The 17757-nt window shown below is 42.0% G+C and overlaps 1 protein-coding gene across 1 annotated transcript in view; it reads right to left on the bottom strand.

Moving 5' to 3' along the window:
• Positions 1-17757, bottom strand: part of MACROD2 (mono-ADP ribosylhydrolase 2) — a 1967591-nt gene that overhangs the window by 500770 nt on the left and 1449064 nt on the right. Inside the window, exon 8 of the mRNA XM_065893095.1 lies at positions 17394-17467. Coding sequence (XP_065749167.1) covers positions 17394-17467 — 74 coding nt within the window. The remainder of the gene's footprint in view (positions 1-17393; positions 17468-17757) is intronic.

A 17757-nucleotide genomic window follows, 5' to 3' on the forward strand; every position in this document is an offset into this window, starting at 1 on the left:
CTCTGCTGGGGAAGCTGCTGACACAATTAGGGCGAGTCATCCAAGAGAAAACCCACAGCCAGAAAACAATTCTAATTATATATTTGTTCTTGCTGTCCCTTCCCTGTGGTTTAAACGTCTATCTACTTGCTATTAAATGTATCTGATGAGGAACAGAAAAAAAGGCTGGCTGAAGCTGGGGTTCCACATGATGAACTCTGGTGAGATCCATGTTTGGCCCGTGGCAAGTCTTCCGAACCCATCACCAAGAACTAGCGGGAAGACCGGCACGAGGATGTTGTTAAGACCCAGGCCAGTGTATTCTGCTTGAGAAACTAAAAAGAAGGAACTCTGAGACTATCTATAAACCCTAACTTGCTTTTCCAAACACACGTGTTTAGTCTTTTTAAGGTATACAGGGCAGGAGGTGTTTGCATGATCTCCAGTGGTGCCATAGAGAGACGTGGATGCCCTGGGCCCACTGGGACTTTTCAGTTCTTTTGAATCTGCTGATCTTCGCACAGTCTCAACTGTCATGGAAGCTGCAGGTCTTTGTTATTGGAGGGGAATCTTGACACTCCAGGGTCACCTTAAATCTTAACAACAGGGAAGATACTCATGTTTATTGCCCCGGCGTGCAGTGTCATGCTAGGTGTTGTTACTATTATCAGTCTGGGTACCAAACAAGACAAAAGGGGATGAGTACCCTGTTCATGCAGTTATTGTTATATTAACTGTGGCTCATCGGCACTTTGGTACACTCCAGAAAGGGTCATGCCAATATGTTGCAAAAGGTCTCCAAGCCATGCCTACATCCTATGGATATGTCCCCCAAACTAAACATTTCACAAAATATAGAACTTTAGTTACTCCCTACCCCATTTGGGGTTTACTCATAAAAGTTCTTTATACAACAAAATGTAATCTATGTTAACTGACAAATAGGTCATTCCTAGCCAACAAGATGTTTAAAGAAATATTCACCTCGTAGAGCACTAATCAGTCTATTAATACTACGGTAGGTTTTTTCCTGGTCTTATTTCACTTGCTGGAATTGACTGACATGTTCCTTTCTGACCCGTCACTTCCCCTAACTCCAACAGAATAGGCTGCTCTGCATTTTACACAGTTCCAGGCTTCTCCTGGACTTGGCCTCAAAAGCCTCTGCAGGTTGGCTCTTGGCAATCAGCTATAGGTGTTTCCGATAACGGAACTATTGTGGAGACTGAACTCATTTCTACTCTGAGTCCACACAGTCTTTAATCCCTGCCTCCAAGGACATCCCTCTCCAACCTAGTACCAGCCAGAAAGGGGACAGAAGATGATCAAGCTTCTCTGAGTATGGGATACTTAATCCTCCCAGCCCATTTAAACTTGTTTGCAAAGCAAGTCACCTGGCATCTCACTCATTTGAGGAGTGAGTCTCCATTCCTTTCTCTTTCATAACTAGAGCTAAGGGTTAATTTCAATACAATGTTTATTTTCTTAACATTTTCCCTTAAATTGTGTTAACTGTATTTCTTAGCAAACCATAACTTATAAACTGCTTTCACATGAAATTGGTTTAAGGAAATTCTCATACTCATTCAAACAAGACAGCATATTTCAAGTGAGACTAACTTTCTATCTGCCTCAGTTTCCTTATTTATAAAAAACAGGGGAATAGTCCCCACACCCTGAAAGGGTGGTAGTGAGGTTTCATACTTAGGACAATGTCTGGCACATAGTAAATAAAAAATGCTAAGTCATTCTATGTAAAGCACTTAAAATGTCAAGTCTGTGTGAGGTTCTTAATAAATGGTAGTTATTATATTATCATAATTGGTCACAAACTGGGAAGGAAAAGAAGTGAGCCTTTCCCATGTAAAGTGACTAGAACATGGGGCGGGGGTGTCTTTCTTCCCCTCCCTCTCTTCTGGTCAACGTTCCTTCTTCCTCTTGCCTCCAATCCCTTCTCCACTTTCTTCTTTCCTTCTCTCCTTTTGGGTTGCAAATCAAACCGGCTGGAGATTGAGGAAAAAGAGCAAAAGGGTGGGAGCACATAACATTTAGGTCTAGAAAGAAGAATTATTTGAAAATAATTTGGCCTCTGCTTAAGAGTTTGAAATTGCCAACACAGAAAGCAATTGATGGTATTTTCCCAGTGGATGGTATTAATTAGCACTCTGCTGTCGTCAATTGGCTCTGCCGTCATGTGGATAAATCATTCACCAGCTATTCTGGACGCTCGTCCTGTTGCCACCACCATGGCATCAATCTTCTCATTAGCTTTGTCATTACAGATCTCAGCCGTTGCTCACCTTTTCAGGAACTCTGCATGAATTTGACCTTGAGAAGTATTTAGTCACTATCATCTCAGCTATTAAATGTCAGATTCAGACAGCGCAAACTGTGTGTCAAGACACTGCATTCTGGCAGTAATGAACCCATTATCTTTTTTTCCCCCTCATAAAGCATGCTCTTTGGGCACCCGAAATGGTGTGATACAAGTTCTCTCAGGAGTCTCATTTGATTGTTTGAAAAGAATCTCTCAAGTTCTCTCAGGAGTCTCGTTTGATTGATTGTTTGATCGTTTGAAAAGAACGTCGCTGGCTGTATTAATTTCCAGACTTTTGGTAGTTTGTACCTGGCACGTTATGCAAATAATGACTGCTCATCTTCACTGGGTGAACCAGGCAGCAGGGTTAGGCAACAAGATATAGCTAAGCAACCTGTGCCTTTAGCACCTTTAGCACATTGTCTGTCAATGAATTCTACAAGTTGTATTTTTTGCTCTTCAAAAAGAGTCGCGCTTATCCCTGCTTACGAGTCACAGGAGGGCAGAGAGGCCAACGGACACTGCCTACGTCTCTGTCAGTTCGTTTCCAATAAACTCTCGTCCATTCAGGCTGGTTGTCAGCTCTGCACCTGCGTGGTAGTGGCCTAAGGCATGAGCCTGTTGGGTGGATTCAAAGAGAAAGCCAGTGAGGCTGCGGGGCAGCCAGCAAGGGAAAAAGAGTACAGGTAGGACCACAGAGACTTTTCCTTGGTGTCGTGGAGCCATTCAGCAGTTGACTGGAGCCTATAGATCCTTCTTAGAATATAGATTTTAAATAAATAAAAATATAAAAGATTACAAAGGAAACAATTTTATGGAGATAACAACACCCTAGGAATAGTGTGTGCTATGGCCAAATGTGTGCTTCTCCATTAACACATTTATTAAGCAAGATGTAGTGATGATTTGAAGTCATAAGGAGTGTAAATAGAGGTTTGAGATCTCCACAGCTGTAATGTGATAGGAAATCTGATTTCTATTGATGACAAAGTCACAGGACATGCTGAATCCACTGTGGTTTGTGGTTACGGTCAAGAAGGAAGGAAGCGCTAAGTTACAGTCAGAAGTTAATAAAAATCACTGTATTTTTTTCCCGAAGTTCACGAACTCCCGGAGACCTCTTAAGAGTCTGTGGGCCAAGAGCACGTGGTAAGAGAGGCATTTGGATTTTACTCCCAGGGGAATGGAAGCCCTGGGAGGAGCGTGCAGGCTCCGACCTCTCGGCCATTGAAGACAGGAAGTCCCAGAATCTTCCTTGACTCTTCTCTGCCCAGCGCCCTGCAATGCTCTGGGCACCATCTGCCCTGGCACTCACCTCATTATCATGTGACAATTGTCTGTGTGGTCTCTTCCATCAGATGGTAAGGACAAGAGCTACGTATCGGCCATCTTTGTACGAACAGTGCACCCAGCATGGAACATAGCAGCTACTGAGTATTTGCTAAATAAATTAATGAAGACTAGGCTGCTTTTGAAAGAATTACACATGAATCTATACTGCCAGTGGTTTTCTGAAGAACATATTTTCCTTTCTGAAAGGGGTTATATGTGGAAATACACAACGTTCTAAAAATAATATCAGGCTTCACAACTGGGAATGGAAACACTGACATCAGGTAGATTTTTAAAAAATAATTTAAAAGTAGATTGATTGAAAAAAAAAAGATAATGTGGTTGCCTAAAGACCAAGGTGCCCTGGTGTTTAAAATCATAGGAGCCTCTGCAGGGCAATAGAAGGCCAGGGAGACAAAGGAGTTAAGTGCTGTGCTCACCAGCTACAGCTCGACAGGTCAAGGGCTCAGGAAAGAGGATGAGCTTCCAGGTATACTGAATTTCTCCAGCTTGTTCCTTGAATAACTTCCCATTTTTAGACAACAGCCCAAAGCTGTCTAATCCCAATGCACTACCAGCCATCCTTGGATGGGCCACATCTGGGACCTGGCTGGGGCTGTGCACAGGAGAGCTGGTTTCCAGCTTACCTGGGGGTAGTCACAGGGATCAAGACTAGACTCTTAATTTGGAATATACCTGAAAGAGCGATAAAAACCTACTGAGCATGCTCACCATCTGACATGGAAAAGGAGGTCTGTATGAGACAGATATGCCGGGTTCACGAGCACTCAGCTCTGTCATCGTAAGAAACAATGTAACATAGTCTTTCAGTCAATGTGTGTTTATCAAGGCTTTCTATTTGCCAGGCTCCCTCGATTCAACACACACACACACACATACACACACACACACACACACACACACACACGGCTCATCTGTGAAATTACACCTTGAGTCCCTGTCCTCAAGTCAGTGGGAAAGCTAACAGGTAAATCCACAGTTACAGTCAAAGCCGCGATACTCGTAAGTTTTCCTAAGGTTGCATGGGGGAGTGAGGGAAAAACTTCCCCAAAGGTGCAGTATCTGAGCAGACATAACAGGAGTAAGTAAAGGCATCTGTCATATCAAGAAGCATGTGCTCTAAATAAAGATGGGGGAATCTCTCAGAAATTGGAGCCACTGTCAAGGCCTATCTACCCTCAGGGAGATTTAAAAATTTCCTGAGCTTGCATGCAGCTCAATATCAAAAAAAACAAACAACCCAAACCAAAAATGGGTAGAAGACCTAAATAGACGTTTCTCCAAAGAAGATATACAGATTGCCAACAAACACACGAAAGAATGCTCAACATCATTAATCACTAGAGAAATGCAAATCAAAACTACAATGAGATATCGTCTCACACCAGTCAGAATGGCCATCATCAAAAAATCTACAAATAATAAATGCTGGAGAGGGTGTGGACAAAAGGGAACCCTCTTGCACTGTTGGTGGGAATGTACATTGATACAGCCACTATGGAGAACAGTATGGAGGTTCCTTAAAAAACTAAAAATAGAACTACCATATGACCCAGCAATCCCACTACTGGGCATATACCCTGAGAAAACCAGAATTCAAAAAGAGTCATGTACCACAACGTTCATTGTAGCTCTATTTACAACAGCCAGGGCATGGAAGTAACCTAAGTGTCCACTGACAGATAAATGGATAAAGAAGATGTGGCACATATATACAATGGAATATTACTCAGCCATAAAAAGAAACAAAATTGAGTTATTTGTAGTGAGGTGGATGGACCTAGAATCCGTCATACAGAGTGAAGTAAGTCAGAAAGAGAAAAAATACTGTATGCTAACACATACATATGGAATCTAAAAAAAAAAAAAAGGTCATGAAAAACCTAGGGGCAAGATGGGAATAAAGACGCAGACCTACTAGAGAATGGACTTGAGGATATGGGGAGGGGTAAGGATAAGCTGGGACAAAGTGAGAGAGTGGCATGGACATATATACACTACCAAATGTAAAATAGATAGCTAGTGGGAAGCAGCCGCATGGCACAGGGAGATCAGTGCTTTGTGACCACCTAGAGGGGTGGGATAGGGAGGGTGGGAGGGAGGGAGACGCAAGAGGTCAAGAGATATGGGGATATATGTACATGTATGGCTGACTCACTTTGTTATAAAGCAGAAACTAATACACCACTGTAAAGCAGTTATACTCCAATAAAGACGTTAAAAATATAAAATAAAATACAGTCAGACTGGGAAAAAAAATTTTTCCTGAGCTTGTTTATCATTTGATCAGATTTGGCTAATGAATTAATGGCAATGTCTGTGACTCAGAAATGTTGCCCCAGCATGGCTGTTCGGCTTTAGCGCTAATCTCATGAAAGCTTAGGAGACTATGAGAGCTGTCGGCTGGCTAATAAAAGCCCCATTTGTTAACTCTTAACGCTTTCATCCAACCTGGAGTGTGTATGGGCCCGGCACTGTGCTGGGGGCAAGAAAATAAAAGATGGCCAAACTGACGACCTGCTGTCTTTGTTTCAGAAAAATATTAACAAGCAATTCTACATAAATCATATAAGCAACAGGGTGGTAGGTACCACGGCAGAAGAAATCCAAGTTAGACCGTAGATTTGTAAGCATTCAAAAGAGATCTCTGAAATAGTAATCTACTATCATCAAGAAACAAAATGATGCTTTCGATGATCGTGGTTATGAACTTGGAATCCTGAGTTAGAATTCCAACTCTGCCGTTTATTTGCTGTGTGGTCTTTGAAATTTTACTTAGCATTTCTAAATCTCAGTTTTCTCACCCGTAAAATAGAAGGATTACCATGACGACCACGTAGGTTTGCTGTGTTAATTAAATGAGATTGTCCAAGTATGGTGCTTACACAAAGGAAGCACTCAATTACTCAACATGTGTGACATTAAATATATATATGAAAAAAATATACAGTTAGTGGAGAATCAAGCTCAAGTTGATTTGTTTCTGAAATCCACTTATCCTTAGCTATCATTGGTAGACCGAAGAGTTCACTTAACTGTAATGGAGTAGTATGGCACGTTACTTCTGAGCCTCAAAAGTAGATCTGTTGAACTCAACACAGAGAAGTACAAAATGCAGTATGAAATACTGTTAGACTAAATCAATCAATCTCTGTTACACACACGCGCGCGCAAATAACTTGAGGGCACACTGAAGACATTTCACTTAGGTCAGGGCTCTGTGTTACTGGGTAAACCAACTGCTCTAAAGAGTTTCACAGGTAACTGGTAAAGGGGACGATGTAAATCCCATTCCTGCTGCAACCACCTCATGGAATTTTTTTAATTATGCATTTAGTAAATCTACTCATACATTCCAGAGTATCCATTTATCCCCACCCTCTAAGGAAAACCATTATTCAACTGTACTTAGAAGCAAGGGATGAATTTTCTTCTTCCTTTGCCTCCTGCGCAGAACGTGACTATTTGAGGGGTTCACTCGATGCTGGCAAAGGGCCATTTCCTGCCTCTAGACAGAAAGGCTTAAAAGAACTTATAAAAAACAGTCGAAATCCTCTACAGACATCCAATAACTTATAAGGAAAAGAATATTTTGATGAGTTAGTGCAAATGAATCAGGAACATATGGATCCTATTTCCCTGGAGTTTAAATTTGTAAAGAGCAAAACTTCTTAGAAACATGAACTTTGTAGATGTCACTGAACCCGGGGGAAAACATATGAGATGAGTACTCGACTTAATACATTCCTAAGTTGCCCTGTGCTTAACTGAAACACACCCAGGTCATTTGTAGCTCAATTTGGTCTGTCCAACACATAGCCCATCATGCTCTAATTGTTTTCAGAGTAGAATTCTGAGCAGAAGATATTAAGATGGTATTTTCAGCAATTAATTTTAGTACAATGGTTTATTTTGTAATTCCTTAAACAGAGTTAATTTTGTCAGCGGCAGGAGATTCTGGAAACACTGTGGGTGACACATATCTGCATGTCCAGGGGCCGATCCACAGGTGGGTGGTGTAAACAGACTCCCGTGAGGGACAACACTGTACCAACCAGGAAATCTTCTCTTGTAACCCTGCTAAATGGTGGCCTCGTGCCCAAGGAGAGCTAATTTGCTTCACGTGACCGAGCGCTTTATTCTCAAAAGGTTTTTCAGGAACCAATATAATTATACAAGATCCAAGAGACAGACCTGCCATCTGAATATAACAGTTACTCAAATAATGATTCGGTTCTATACACTGATGACTTTTACTAACTTATTCAATATATCTCATGCATGGAGGCATACGAGCACATACCCAGAGACCATGATTATTATAAACAAGATTTTGGAAATATTAAAATGCTTTCTAAAAGAGAGAAAAAGGCCCCTACTATGCGTAGGGTGCCACAGAAAGCTGGCTAGCAAATCCCATGAATATTTAATGTGAGTGGCGATTACATGTTATATGTAGACATGATCGATATTGTTTATTTGTCAACCCATGTCAAAGGGGATTATAGGATGGAAAAAACAAGTGCCCATCAGTGAAAAGGCTATGGCGGCCACTCTGGTACCTTCTAGACAATACAGCCCCACCAAGGCTCCTAATCCCTTGTTAGATGGTCGGTTGCATGCTGGTTCAGAGGGAGACTTACTCTCAGTTCTCAGCAGATCCTTTCCCACATTGAGGAGAATAAATATGAGCTTGCACCTTAGTATTTCTAGCTGGAAAAGATCTTTGAGAGTAACTGGTCTAATCATTCTCAACCACTAGCTGGAGAAATGTTTTAAAATATAGGCTGCTATCCTCCCAGATATGGCAACGCAGTAGATTTAGACTATGGTGCTGGTATCTGATTTAATCATTTCCTTAGGTAATATTCACCTTATTTTACAGATGAAGAACAGTCCTAGAGTGGTTACAGCATCTCCTGCAATCTCCTTGTTCCCAGGTCAGTGTCTTACCGACAAGCTCAGCAATGCCTGGGCCATTAGGCAATCCCTTCAGTGTATAACCAGGCAGGAAAAACAGCCCGGACTAAGGGAAGATCTACTGGCTAGAAACAGCCAACAATTATGCTGAGAAATAAATGCAGTTGAGTTATTCTTATGCCTTGTTAAGGCTCTAAAGTCAGCACATAAAGTGAAAAATTCACACGGGCAAAATTATTCTTTAAACTTCTTTAGGAAGGCCCTATGTTAGAAACTGACACATCTCTCAATATGTTCAACAAAGCCCGTTTTTCCTCTAGATTTAGGAGAGATTGCTGGAGCTTTTAAAGTCCCCATTGAGCAAGCAATGAAGTTTTCGGTTAATATTTAGGAGTAATGTCAGAGAAGCAACAACAACAAACAACAACAAAAAGTCTTCATATACTCTCATTACACTGATGTAGAAAGAACCTAAGAAATATAGGAGAATCTGGACCAATTGGAAGAACAATGAATTCTTATTTCTTATCTCATGCCAAGGTTTATTGTAAAAATGAAAATAAAATCGCATCGTTTAAAATCTCTCTTATTTCTGTCTTTTTTTTTTTTTTTTTTTTAAAAAGAGTGCACATAGGCAACACCTCCTCACCATAGGACATCACTTGCCCTGGTGCCCAGCAGGTTACATGCCAGGTGGCTGCAACCCTTGCTGCAGAACCAAGTCTAAGATCAGTAGGTCGGGATCAACCTTCCTTGACTAAGGTCTTCAAACTCAGGATTACAGATGTGAGCACTTCATTCTGACCAGGCTTTAGCAACTTGGATTCGCCGCAAGTTCAGGAAATCATAAATCCTCCAATATCCTTCTCTTCCCTGCTTCATGCAAATTAACAGTCTCCTCACTAAAAGGTGGAGACTCCCTGGTGTAGAATGAAGACACTACAGCTTTCTTCTCTACCCTCAAGTTTCCATGTGATGGGACTTCTAAGGAGTCCACGAATAGAAATAAGGAGAACTTGATCTGATTGAGAGGGGACATGTTAGCAAGTCTCTCGCTAGGCTCACAATCTACCACCTCCAATTTAGCTTTTGTCCATGATTAAACTGATTTGTATGTCCATAGGTCCACTCTCATTAAGTTTTTTCTAGTATGTTTTTTTTGATGAAGAGCAAAGAGATTGGAGAAATGATGGCTTCGTCAGACCTATTCATGTTTCTAACTGTACTGAATAGCAGTGTCACCATCAAAGGAGGTACGGTTTCCACAGAGGCCACCCCTATGTCCAAATGTGTTAGGAGAAGCAATGAGATGGCTACACATCTGGCCACAGCTTCCATCTAAAGCAGAGATCTGGCTAAGATTGCCTCTCACAGGCAAATCATTTAACCCCACCAGAATGAGAAAGTATCTTTCTTGTTCTTTCCTGAGTTGAGCTAGATGACAGTGGCAGGATTGCTGATCTTCCGTTCAATCAGGGCAGCACATGAGTCCTATTCAACTCAAGTGGAGAGCAAGGCAAAGGGTTGTTTTTCCCCCTGTCCAGCGAGGAAGGCACATGCTTTCAGCTTACAAAAATGGCTGTAGAATGTCCTTCAGCAGGACCTCTCAGTGTCATTTTTATCCCTGTGTCAGATGTAGATCCAACCACACGCTCAGAAGTTTATTTTCTATTTATAAAAATGTCACATCATTTGGATAATCAGCAGACTTAATTTCATAAGGAGTTTTAAATGTTGTCTACTTTGAAACCACCATATAATCCAGATCATTCACAGAAAAGCAACATGGCAGCCTCTTCTCCTACACTAAGTGGGTCAAGGTTGCTGATACCGACTCTAAAGACACACCCATCTGGAAGTTAAGGATCATCTTAAAGGCATCTGATAGCAAATGTAAATGATGCTTGATCTTTGGGGCATCGCCTGGAGAATCAGAGAGGACAAAGCTTTCTGTTGGTCTGACTGTGCCATGACGACTTGGGCAAAGACATGACTGTGGCTAGATCAGTGGGACTGCTCCAGAAGACAACACCAGTGGTGATGGTTCTGGAGCTGGAAGAAACATGGCCCACATTCCCCATTTTACAGATGAGGAGTACCAAGAGATGGACTTAATGGCCTTGATTACAGAGACATCCCCTGCTAAGAGAAAAAAGATCATTAGACTTTAAAAGAGTTGTCCATGTAGAGTTAGATTACGGAAAAGGGTGCTTGGGCATCCTTACCTCAATGCCTGGAAGTGTCTGAGTAAAGCCCTCCCTACCCTAGGCATACTGGCTAACTGGCAGGGGGCTCACTAACTATAGCAGCACAAGTTATATTATTCCATCTCTTGTGATTCTTACTGATGGGAACAGGATTACGAAACCCGGAAACAACAGCAAGAGGCTCTAATTTCTGGCTGCAAAACTCAGGCGTGCCTGTTGGGAATAGACGCTAAAGCAGCATGGGGATGGAGAGGCAAGTGGATTTGCCCACTAGCAAGCTCTCAGGTGGGCAGTCTATGGTGACACCTGGTGCTTGAACACTGTCTCCCACCAAGAAAGGCAGAAGCTACCTTGGGGCATGGCTTTTATTCTGACAATGGGTATTTAGAATCACAAGATGAAGAGCCAACTCTCACATCTGACCACCAATGTAACTGTCACAGACCTCAACAAAGACAGCCTGAGAACGGAAAAGTATTATGTGTATGAGTGAGTGAATGCGTGTGTGTGTGTGTGTGTGAAAGAGGGGGAAAGGTGGGGGGAGGGAGGGAGGGAGGGAGGGAGGGAAGAAAGAAGATGGAGGGAGAGAGAAAACAAACTGTTTGCAAGTCATGAGGGTTCTTGAGGAGCAGAAGGAGCACGGCACAGGCGCAAAGTCTGGGAATACTTTTCTTCCATTATGTCACAGGCAATGAGCATCATGGGTTCCACCTGAAGACCAGCCTTGGGCTTAGTCAAAGGATACATTTTTACAGCAGCATACTAGGATGACGGGTATTAGTACCATAACCACCTTCCTGCACAGAATGTGAAGATTTTAAGATGGAATTTATTTTTCTATACACACAAATCTTAAACTTAAATTGTTCCAGAAACTAAGGCCAGCACAGATATTCAAACGATGCTTCTAGACATAAGAGGACACCCCCCCAGGGAGAACACGGGGCACCGCGTCTGCTCCTTCCAGATTTCTGAATGTTAACCACACCACTGTCTTCTGCAGAACTGAAGGATGGTGCTTGTTTTGCATTTCTGTAAACAATCGTCCACAGGAATTGAAACTTGGTGCGAAGTATATAATTTTCCCATCAGAAATGTAAGCATCATTTCATGTTTCATTTAAGCACCTCCCCCCCCGGGTTAAGAACCACACAGATCCTAAGGGGTTCTGTGTCAGTGACATAAGGCAGGCCTCACACTGGTTTTTTTTGGGTTTTTTTGGTGATCCATAACATGATTCTGAAATAAAAGTGACAAACAATTTTTAACACTGCATATGTTCAAAAACCTCTGCCAAGAAGGGGAATAAAATAGTCTTGGCACCAGAAGCTAAAGTGCAACCGCTCCTCTGTGATCTGTGGTGAGGAAACAAGTGGCTGTGACCCTGATCTTGTCGAGTTAGCACAAGAACAGCGGATGAAACTTTTAGGAGCCTGAATGTGCCTGTCTTCAGTGGATTCCCAATTCTGGGTTCTGAGGAAGAGGAATGTGTTCACCCTGTTCGATACTTTGCGGACTGTGTGTCTGAATGTCGGAAGGCAGGGGAGGATTACAGTGAAGCCAGAAACCAGTATCTTAACTTCTAAAGCACACCAACGATGAGCCCCAAACTAGTTCTGTTCTCTGGCTGCCGTCAGTTGACCTTGGGGCCTAGACCACACTGGGTAATAAAGTCTGGGACCTGGGCTCACAACAAGGTGCAGAGCTGGGCGTCTGTCTCGGTGCCACACTGCCACATACACACAGCATCTCAGGATGGCCTGCCACATCTGTAGGCACACTACCCAAAGTGACAAACAGCAATACCACAAGGGTCGTGTTTCCCTTGGAAGGCACAGAGTAAACAATTTAAATGACAAGTAGATGATATTTAACATTTTTAACAACAATCTGTTCGTGCTAAAAGCACAGTTAAGGAGTATTCTATGCTAGGCAAAGGTCCAAAATCTGCATGCAATGAGAAAAAACTTCCACCTTCCTCCTACACGGAAGAAAACTGATTTTGGTTTTGAAAATGCAGAGCTGGGGTTCCTCCCTGCCAGTGATCCCCAAGTCAAGCCAGGGGCCTACAGAGGGCCTTCAAAGATAAACCAGAGGTTCTTCCATTGAATTGTTCCCACCCCAGAACAGGGGATCGGCTTGGGGAGGAGGGGTCTGTGGGCAGGAGAGGGGAGATTAGGGAATTCCCATGAAGTAAATGAATGGGAAGGTTTCTGGAAACTGACATCCTCAAAGACCTGCAGAGATGCAGCTGGGGGGGCCTGGTCTCAGGTGAACCATAACCTCTCCTCTGAACCACGGCTGCCCATGGCCACAGCTTTAATTAGAGCTCCCAGAATGCTATGCTTCTGCCCATCTGTTGGCTGCTTTATCACCGGCAGAGGGGTGGGGGTTCCAGGTTTGTGTCACACTATAACTGAGGCCTGATTAGTACAATACCTTAGGGTTTCCAGGTTTCAAAGTGCCCGGGAAACCCACTGATCTTCTGGCTTGGAATCTTCATCTTAGATGCCTTACCCCCTAAGGTGACTTCCTTACCCCCTAAGGTGACCTCCTGGAAGCCTTAACCGCAAGCGCTCTGAGCTGTGGGATGGTTGCCCCCTTGGGGTATTTGAAATCACTGAACATGACCTCCATGATGGGCAAACAACTCCCAGTATCAAGCTATTTGTGGCTTTTACAAATGAAAGACATCCTATACTTCTGCTATCTATGGAAAAACTTATAAATACATACATTGCTCCACAGACCTACAGCCAGGTGGCATGTGAGTCCCTAAGGTGGATCAACAGAACGGGCACTGTAGAAGCACCGCTAAGGCTAACTTCCTGATAGGAAAGGGGTGCCTCAGAACTGTGGAGTGAAGAAATCACTATCGCACAAGGAACCGTGGTTTTAGACAGCATGACAAATGAGGACTGCGTGAAACTGCAGATAACGCAGAGCATCCACCCGGAAGTCAGCGCCCCATTTCCGCTGCTCATTTCCATAACGACCCCTTGTTTTGCTCACTTGTCTCTTTAGTAAGGTTTCTGCTTGAGAAAACTGGGAGCTTTGGGAAACGTTATCATACCACATGCTGTCAATTTTTTTTTTTTATAGCCAACTCTGATATTCTTTTCTCCTGATTTTCTGAACTCACGTGTTCTTAATTTAGCCCAAAATGCCAGCAGGTAATCTCCACTGCTCGCCCCACCCGCACGTCTGATCCCTGGGTCTCTCTGCCTCATACCTTATCTCTGCAGTCATGATTGCCATTTCTTTGAATTTCTGTTCTGTGTTTAATTCATCTCTCTGGTCTTCACAGAGCAATGATTCAATTCTCAGTAGTGAATATTCTCTTTTGTTTTTCAATTTTTTCAACCAGAAGTCATTATATTTTTTTAGTTCTGGAAGGTCACTGATGTGCCCTAATAATAATATCTTCTTGAGGATTCTCCTTCCCTTTTCTTTGCTTTTTTTTTTTTTTTTTTTAATTAAAGCTCTGCTCCATCTCTTCCGTTAGCGTCAATGTAGTCAGAGCCAACTGTACTATTTGTTCAGCTGGGCTCCCTCAAGTCCCCGAGTCCCCTTAAACACGTGGTGACAACAGCACGCTCACAGCTCAGACTTTGGGCAAATGAAACAAGTAGATGGTGGACGAACAGAATGTGTTTTTCCCAGTCCCGTCCACTGGGCCCAAGTGCCCCAGTCAGGACTCTACTGCTGTGGTAATGTGTGATTTGTGTCATGAGATCGAATCAAATCAACTATTGTTCAGAGAAAATATTTTCTAAACCTGATGCTGTTGCCTCCTTTACCACCGTCCCTGTATTCCCAAGAACACTGGTCCCTTGCCTGGATTTACTGTAGGAGCCCCTTAATTAGTCTTCCCTTTTCTACTCTGACGTCTTTTAAGTTCATTCTCCAAGGAGCAACCAGAATTTAGTCATTTTAAAGGCGAATCTGATCGTGCTACCTCCCTGCTCCAAACCCTCAATGGTTTCCCATCAAAAGACTGAGAATAAAAATCAAGGTCTCTCCATGAAACCACAACACTCTATGATCTGACCCCTGACCATTTGTCCAAATTTGTCTCCTGCTGTCCGTTCATCCCTGTGCTCCATCCACACTCTCCCTCTTACCCTCTTGCAAACAGTAAACTCATTCTCCCCTCAGGGTTGCCTCTTGTCTTCCCTCTGTGTGGAATGTCCTTCCCTCAAGACCTTTGTGTGCCTCGGCTTGCTCCTTCCCTGCGTCCAAAGCTTTGTTCCAGGATTCTGTCCTCAGAGCAATCTCTACATTCTCTAAAACCACATCCCCCAAAAACTCACTCCTCAATTACCTCATTTTACTTTGTATTCTTTGAGCTATTTTATTTATTTGTTTCATTTATATTTCTCTTTTCCCAGACTGTGAACATCATAAGGAAAAGATTTTGTTTTTCACTGCTCTGTCCCTAGTATTAGAAAAGTGTCTGAGGCTTCGTGGGATTTAATAAATTTTCATCAAATGAGTGAACTAGTGAATACATAGCTTAAACAATCAAGATGCCAGAAGCACACCGCAATGAAGAGACAACTGAATAAGTCCTTAACCTAGTTTGTTTGTTAACAGAGCAAAAAATACAACCACATATTGCTGGAGAGTCCATTTGTATAGCTTTTATCTATGTCCCACCACTTATAATTCAGTTATCAGGCAAAACCTGACTTGTTCAAATTCATTTAGCCAATGCGCATTGAAAAGAGAATTAGCACAGGCTATGATTAAAGCTGCAATGGCAAAAACTAAGTTGTGTTTCTCAATCCAAATTATCTAGATTTACTACAATGAAACGAAGACATGAGCAAGAAAAGAATATGAAAGCAAAAGAAAGGACTCAAAGACAGAGTAGGCTAGTAAGGAGATCAGAGTAAAAAAAACGTTAAGTAGGAAACACTAAGCTAACAAACCTCTAGGAAAGATAACTTTCTGAATAGTTTAGAGACAATCTGTCAGTCGAATTTGTCAATGAGCTGTAAATGTGACCAACACATTTGCTCTTCGTCATCAACCCCTTGATGTTTTGTGTAGTTATGTGTACTCCCATCACACGCCAAGATGGCACATGGGAACTTCCAACAGTGGGAAATATCCTCGGGTTATTATTTTAGTGGAAATGATAAAGTTATACCAATATACCAGCTCACTTGTTAGTGTTTAACTTTGAAACACTACATTTTTGCCAAGCAGATGGTCCAGGAGCCTTTACTACGACTCGAGAGATATACTGAAGATTACCCGTTTTCAAAGGGACTGAACATCTCTCCCTGGCCTCAGGGGCATTCCAGGGAGAGGCAGGTCCGACTCTTGGTTCTGAGACTCCAAAGTCTTGAGCTTGTCACTTAACCTTTTGATTCTAGATGAGGATAATGACGGCAATACCTATCCTAGATGGTCTGTAAGATTGTTGTGAAAATAAAATAATACATGTCGAAGAAATGTTTTGTAAACTGGCTATTTTAGTTACTTTTTTCTGCATCTTAGAGGTTACTAAAGTTATTCTCTAAATTGAAGTTGTCATAGGCATACCTTTTAAAGTAAGAGGAAAAGAAACAGCAAGCACCAAAGTATGTTTAGCCGTGCGGTCTTTACTTCTACTTGAAATTAACAATGTTCGTGTCTCTTTTAAAAAATGTTGAAATTACAGTAATTAGCAAAAATGATGCTGCTGTTTCTTTAAACACACAAGAGCACCAAGAGCTATCTCTCATTAGGAAACTCCCATAGTCTCTTTCCATTATCTAAACATTTCCAAATAATCCATCTCCTACCGAGGAGAAAGCTATATTCATGGGCCATCATAAATGGAACAAAATTCTTTACAGCACTCATGTGAGTATGAGGAGAAAACCAAAATCGGAAGAAAAACGCACAACATTGTGTGTTCTGTGAAACCTATTTGCTGTAATAACATGTTAATTGCTAAACCTCTGAAATTTAAGCCTCCACAGCACCTCTACTTATTGAATTGCCTTGTTTACTTAAGTCTCCTGTTCATCACTACATATATCCCAAAGCTCTTATTAAATAAGCAGAATCGGAGGCATGCTGAACACTTTGATGGAAGACTTTAGTTTCATAAAAATCCTGATCATGACGATTTAGCTATCAATTATCCAACAGCACACTCAGAAGTCACTTTATAGAAGTGATTAGTTATAAATAAAGAGATCTTAGATTACTGAAAAAATTACCAAACACCAGGAATCCCCTGTCAACAAAGATAACTTCACTCTTTAAGGAAAATAGCACCAGATGATCCCTGAATTCTTCTAATCTTAACGAAATCCACCCTGTTCTCTCCTTTACACACAAATCCATATTATCTAAAGACATAAAAATGAGATCATGGCTAAATGAATCTGATCATTTTGCCCATCTTCGCCACTGAAACCAATCAACATAATCCCTTCAGTCAATTAATTACAGGAAAGTATTCAATCACCCACGGAACCCAAATGAAGCAGCATCAGCTAGCTTTGGCTCAATGACTAGGTCAACTTGATATTTATGGAATAAATGTATCTGCCTTTTCGAAACTGATAATCGAATTCCAGCATCTTGTATGCTCACTGATTGTGTTTTTCTCCTACCTGGTGCTGATTCTTGGCCAGCCATTCCTTAATGGTGCTGAGGGCAATGACTGCAGCAGGCTCGTTTGGAAAACCTAAGTGAAGAACAGAATAAAACAAATTTTTTAAAAAAGGCAAAGGCAATAGGGAAGTCAATCATGGTGTGATACTGGGTTTTTCTCATTTAAACAGTATTCATTTCAACCAATTAGTACTGAGCGAGGGAGACCTCAGTAATGTATACACTCTACACTGCGCGTCACAGTATATGAAGCCTGTGATCCTATATACAAGGCATTACGGGGGCTGGTCCTATGCCCGTCTAGAGCTAAAAGGCAATAAAGGACTAACTGTCTCTTCAGTTGCACGATGTCTATTAAAATAT

Source organism: Phocoena phocoena, chromosome 15 (genome assembly GCF_963924675.1).
Source record: "Phocoena phocoena chromosome 15, mPhoPho1.1, whole genome shotgun sequence".
NCBI classification, from domain to species: domain Eukaryota; kingdom Metazoa; phylum Chordata; class Mammalia; order Artiodactyla; family Phocoenidae; genus Phocoena; species Phocoena phocoena.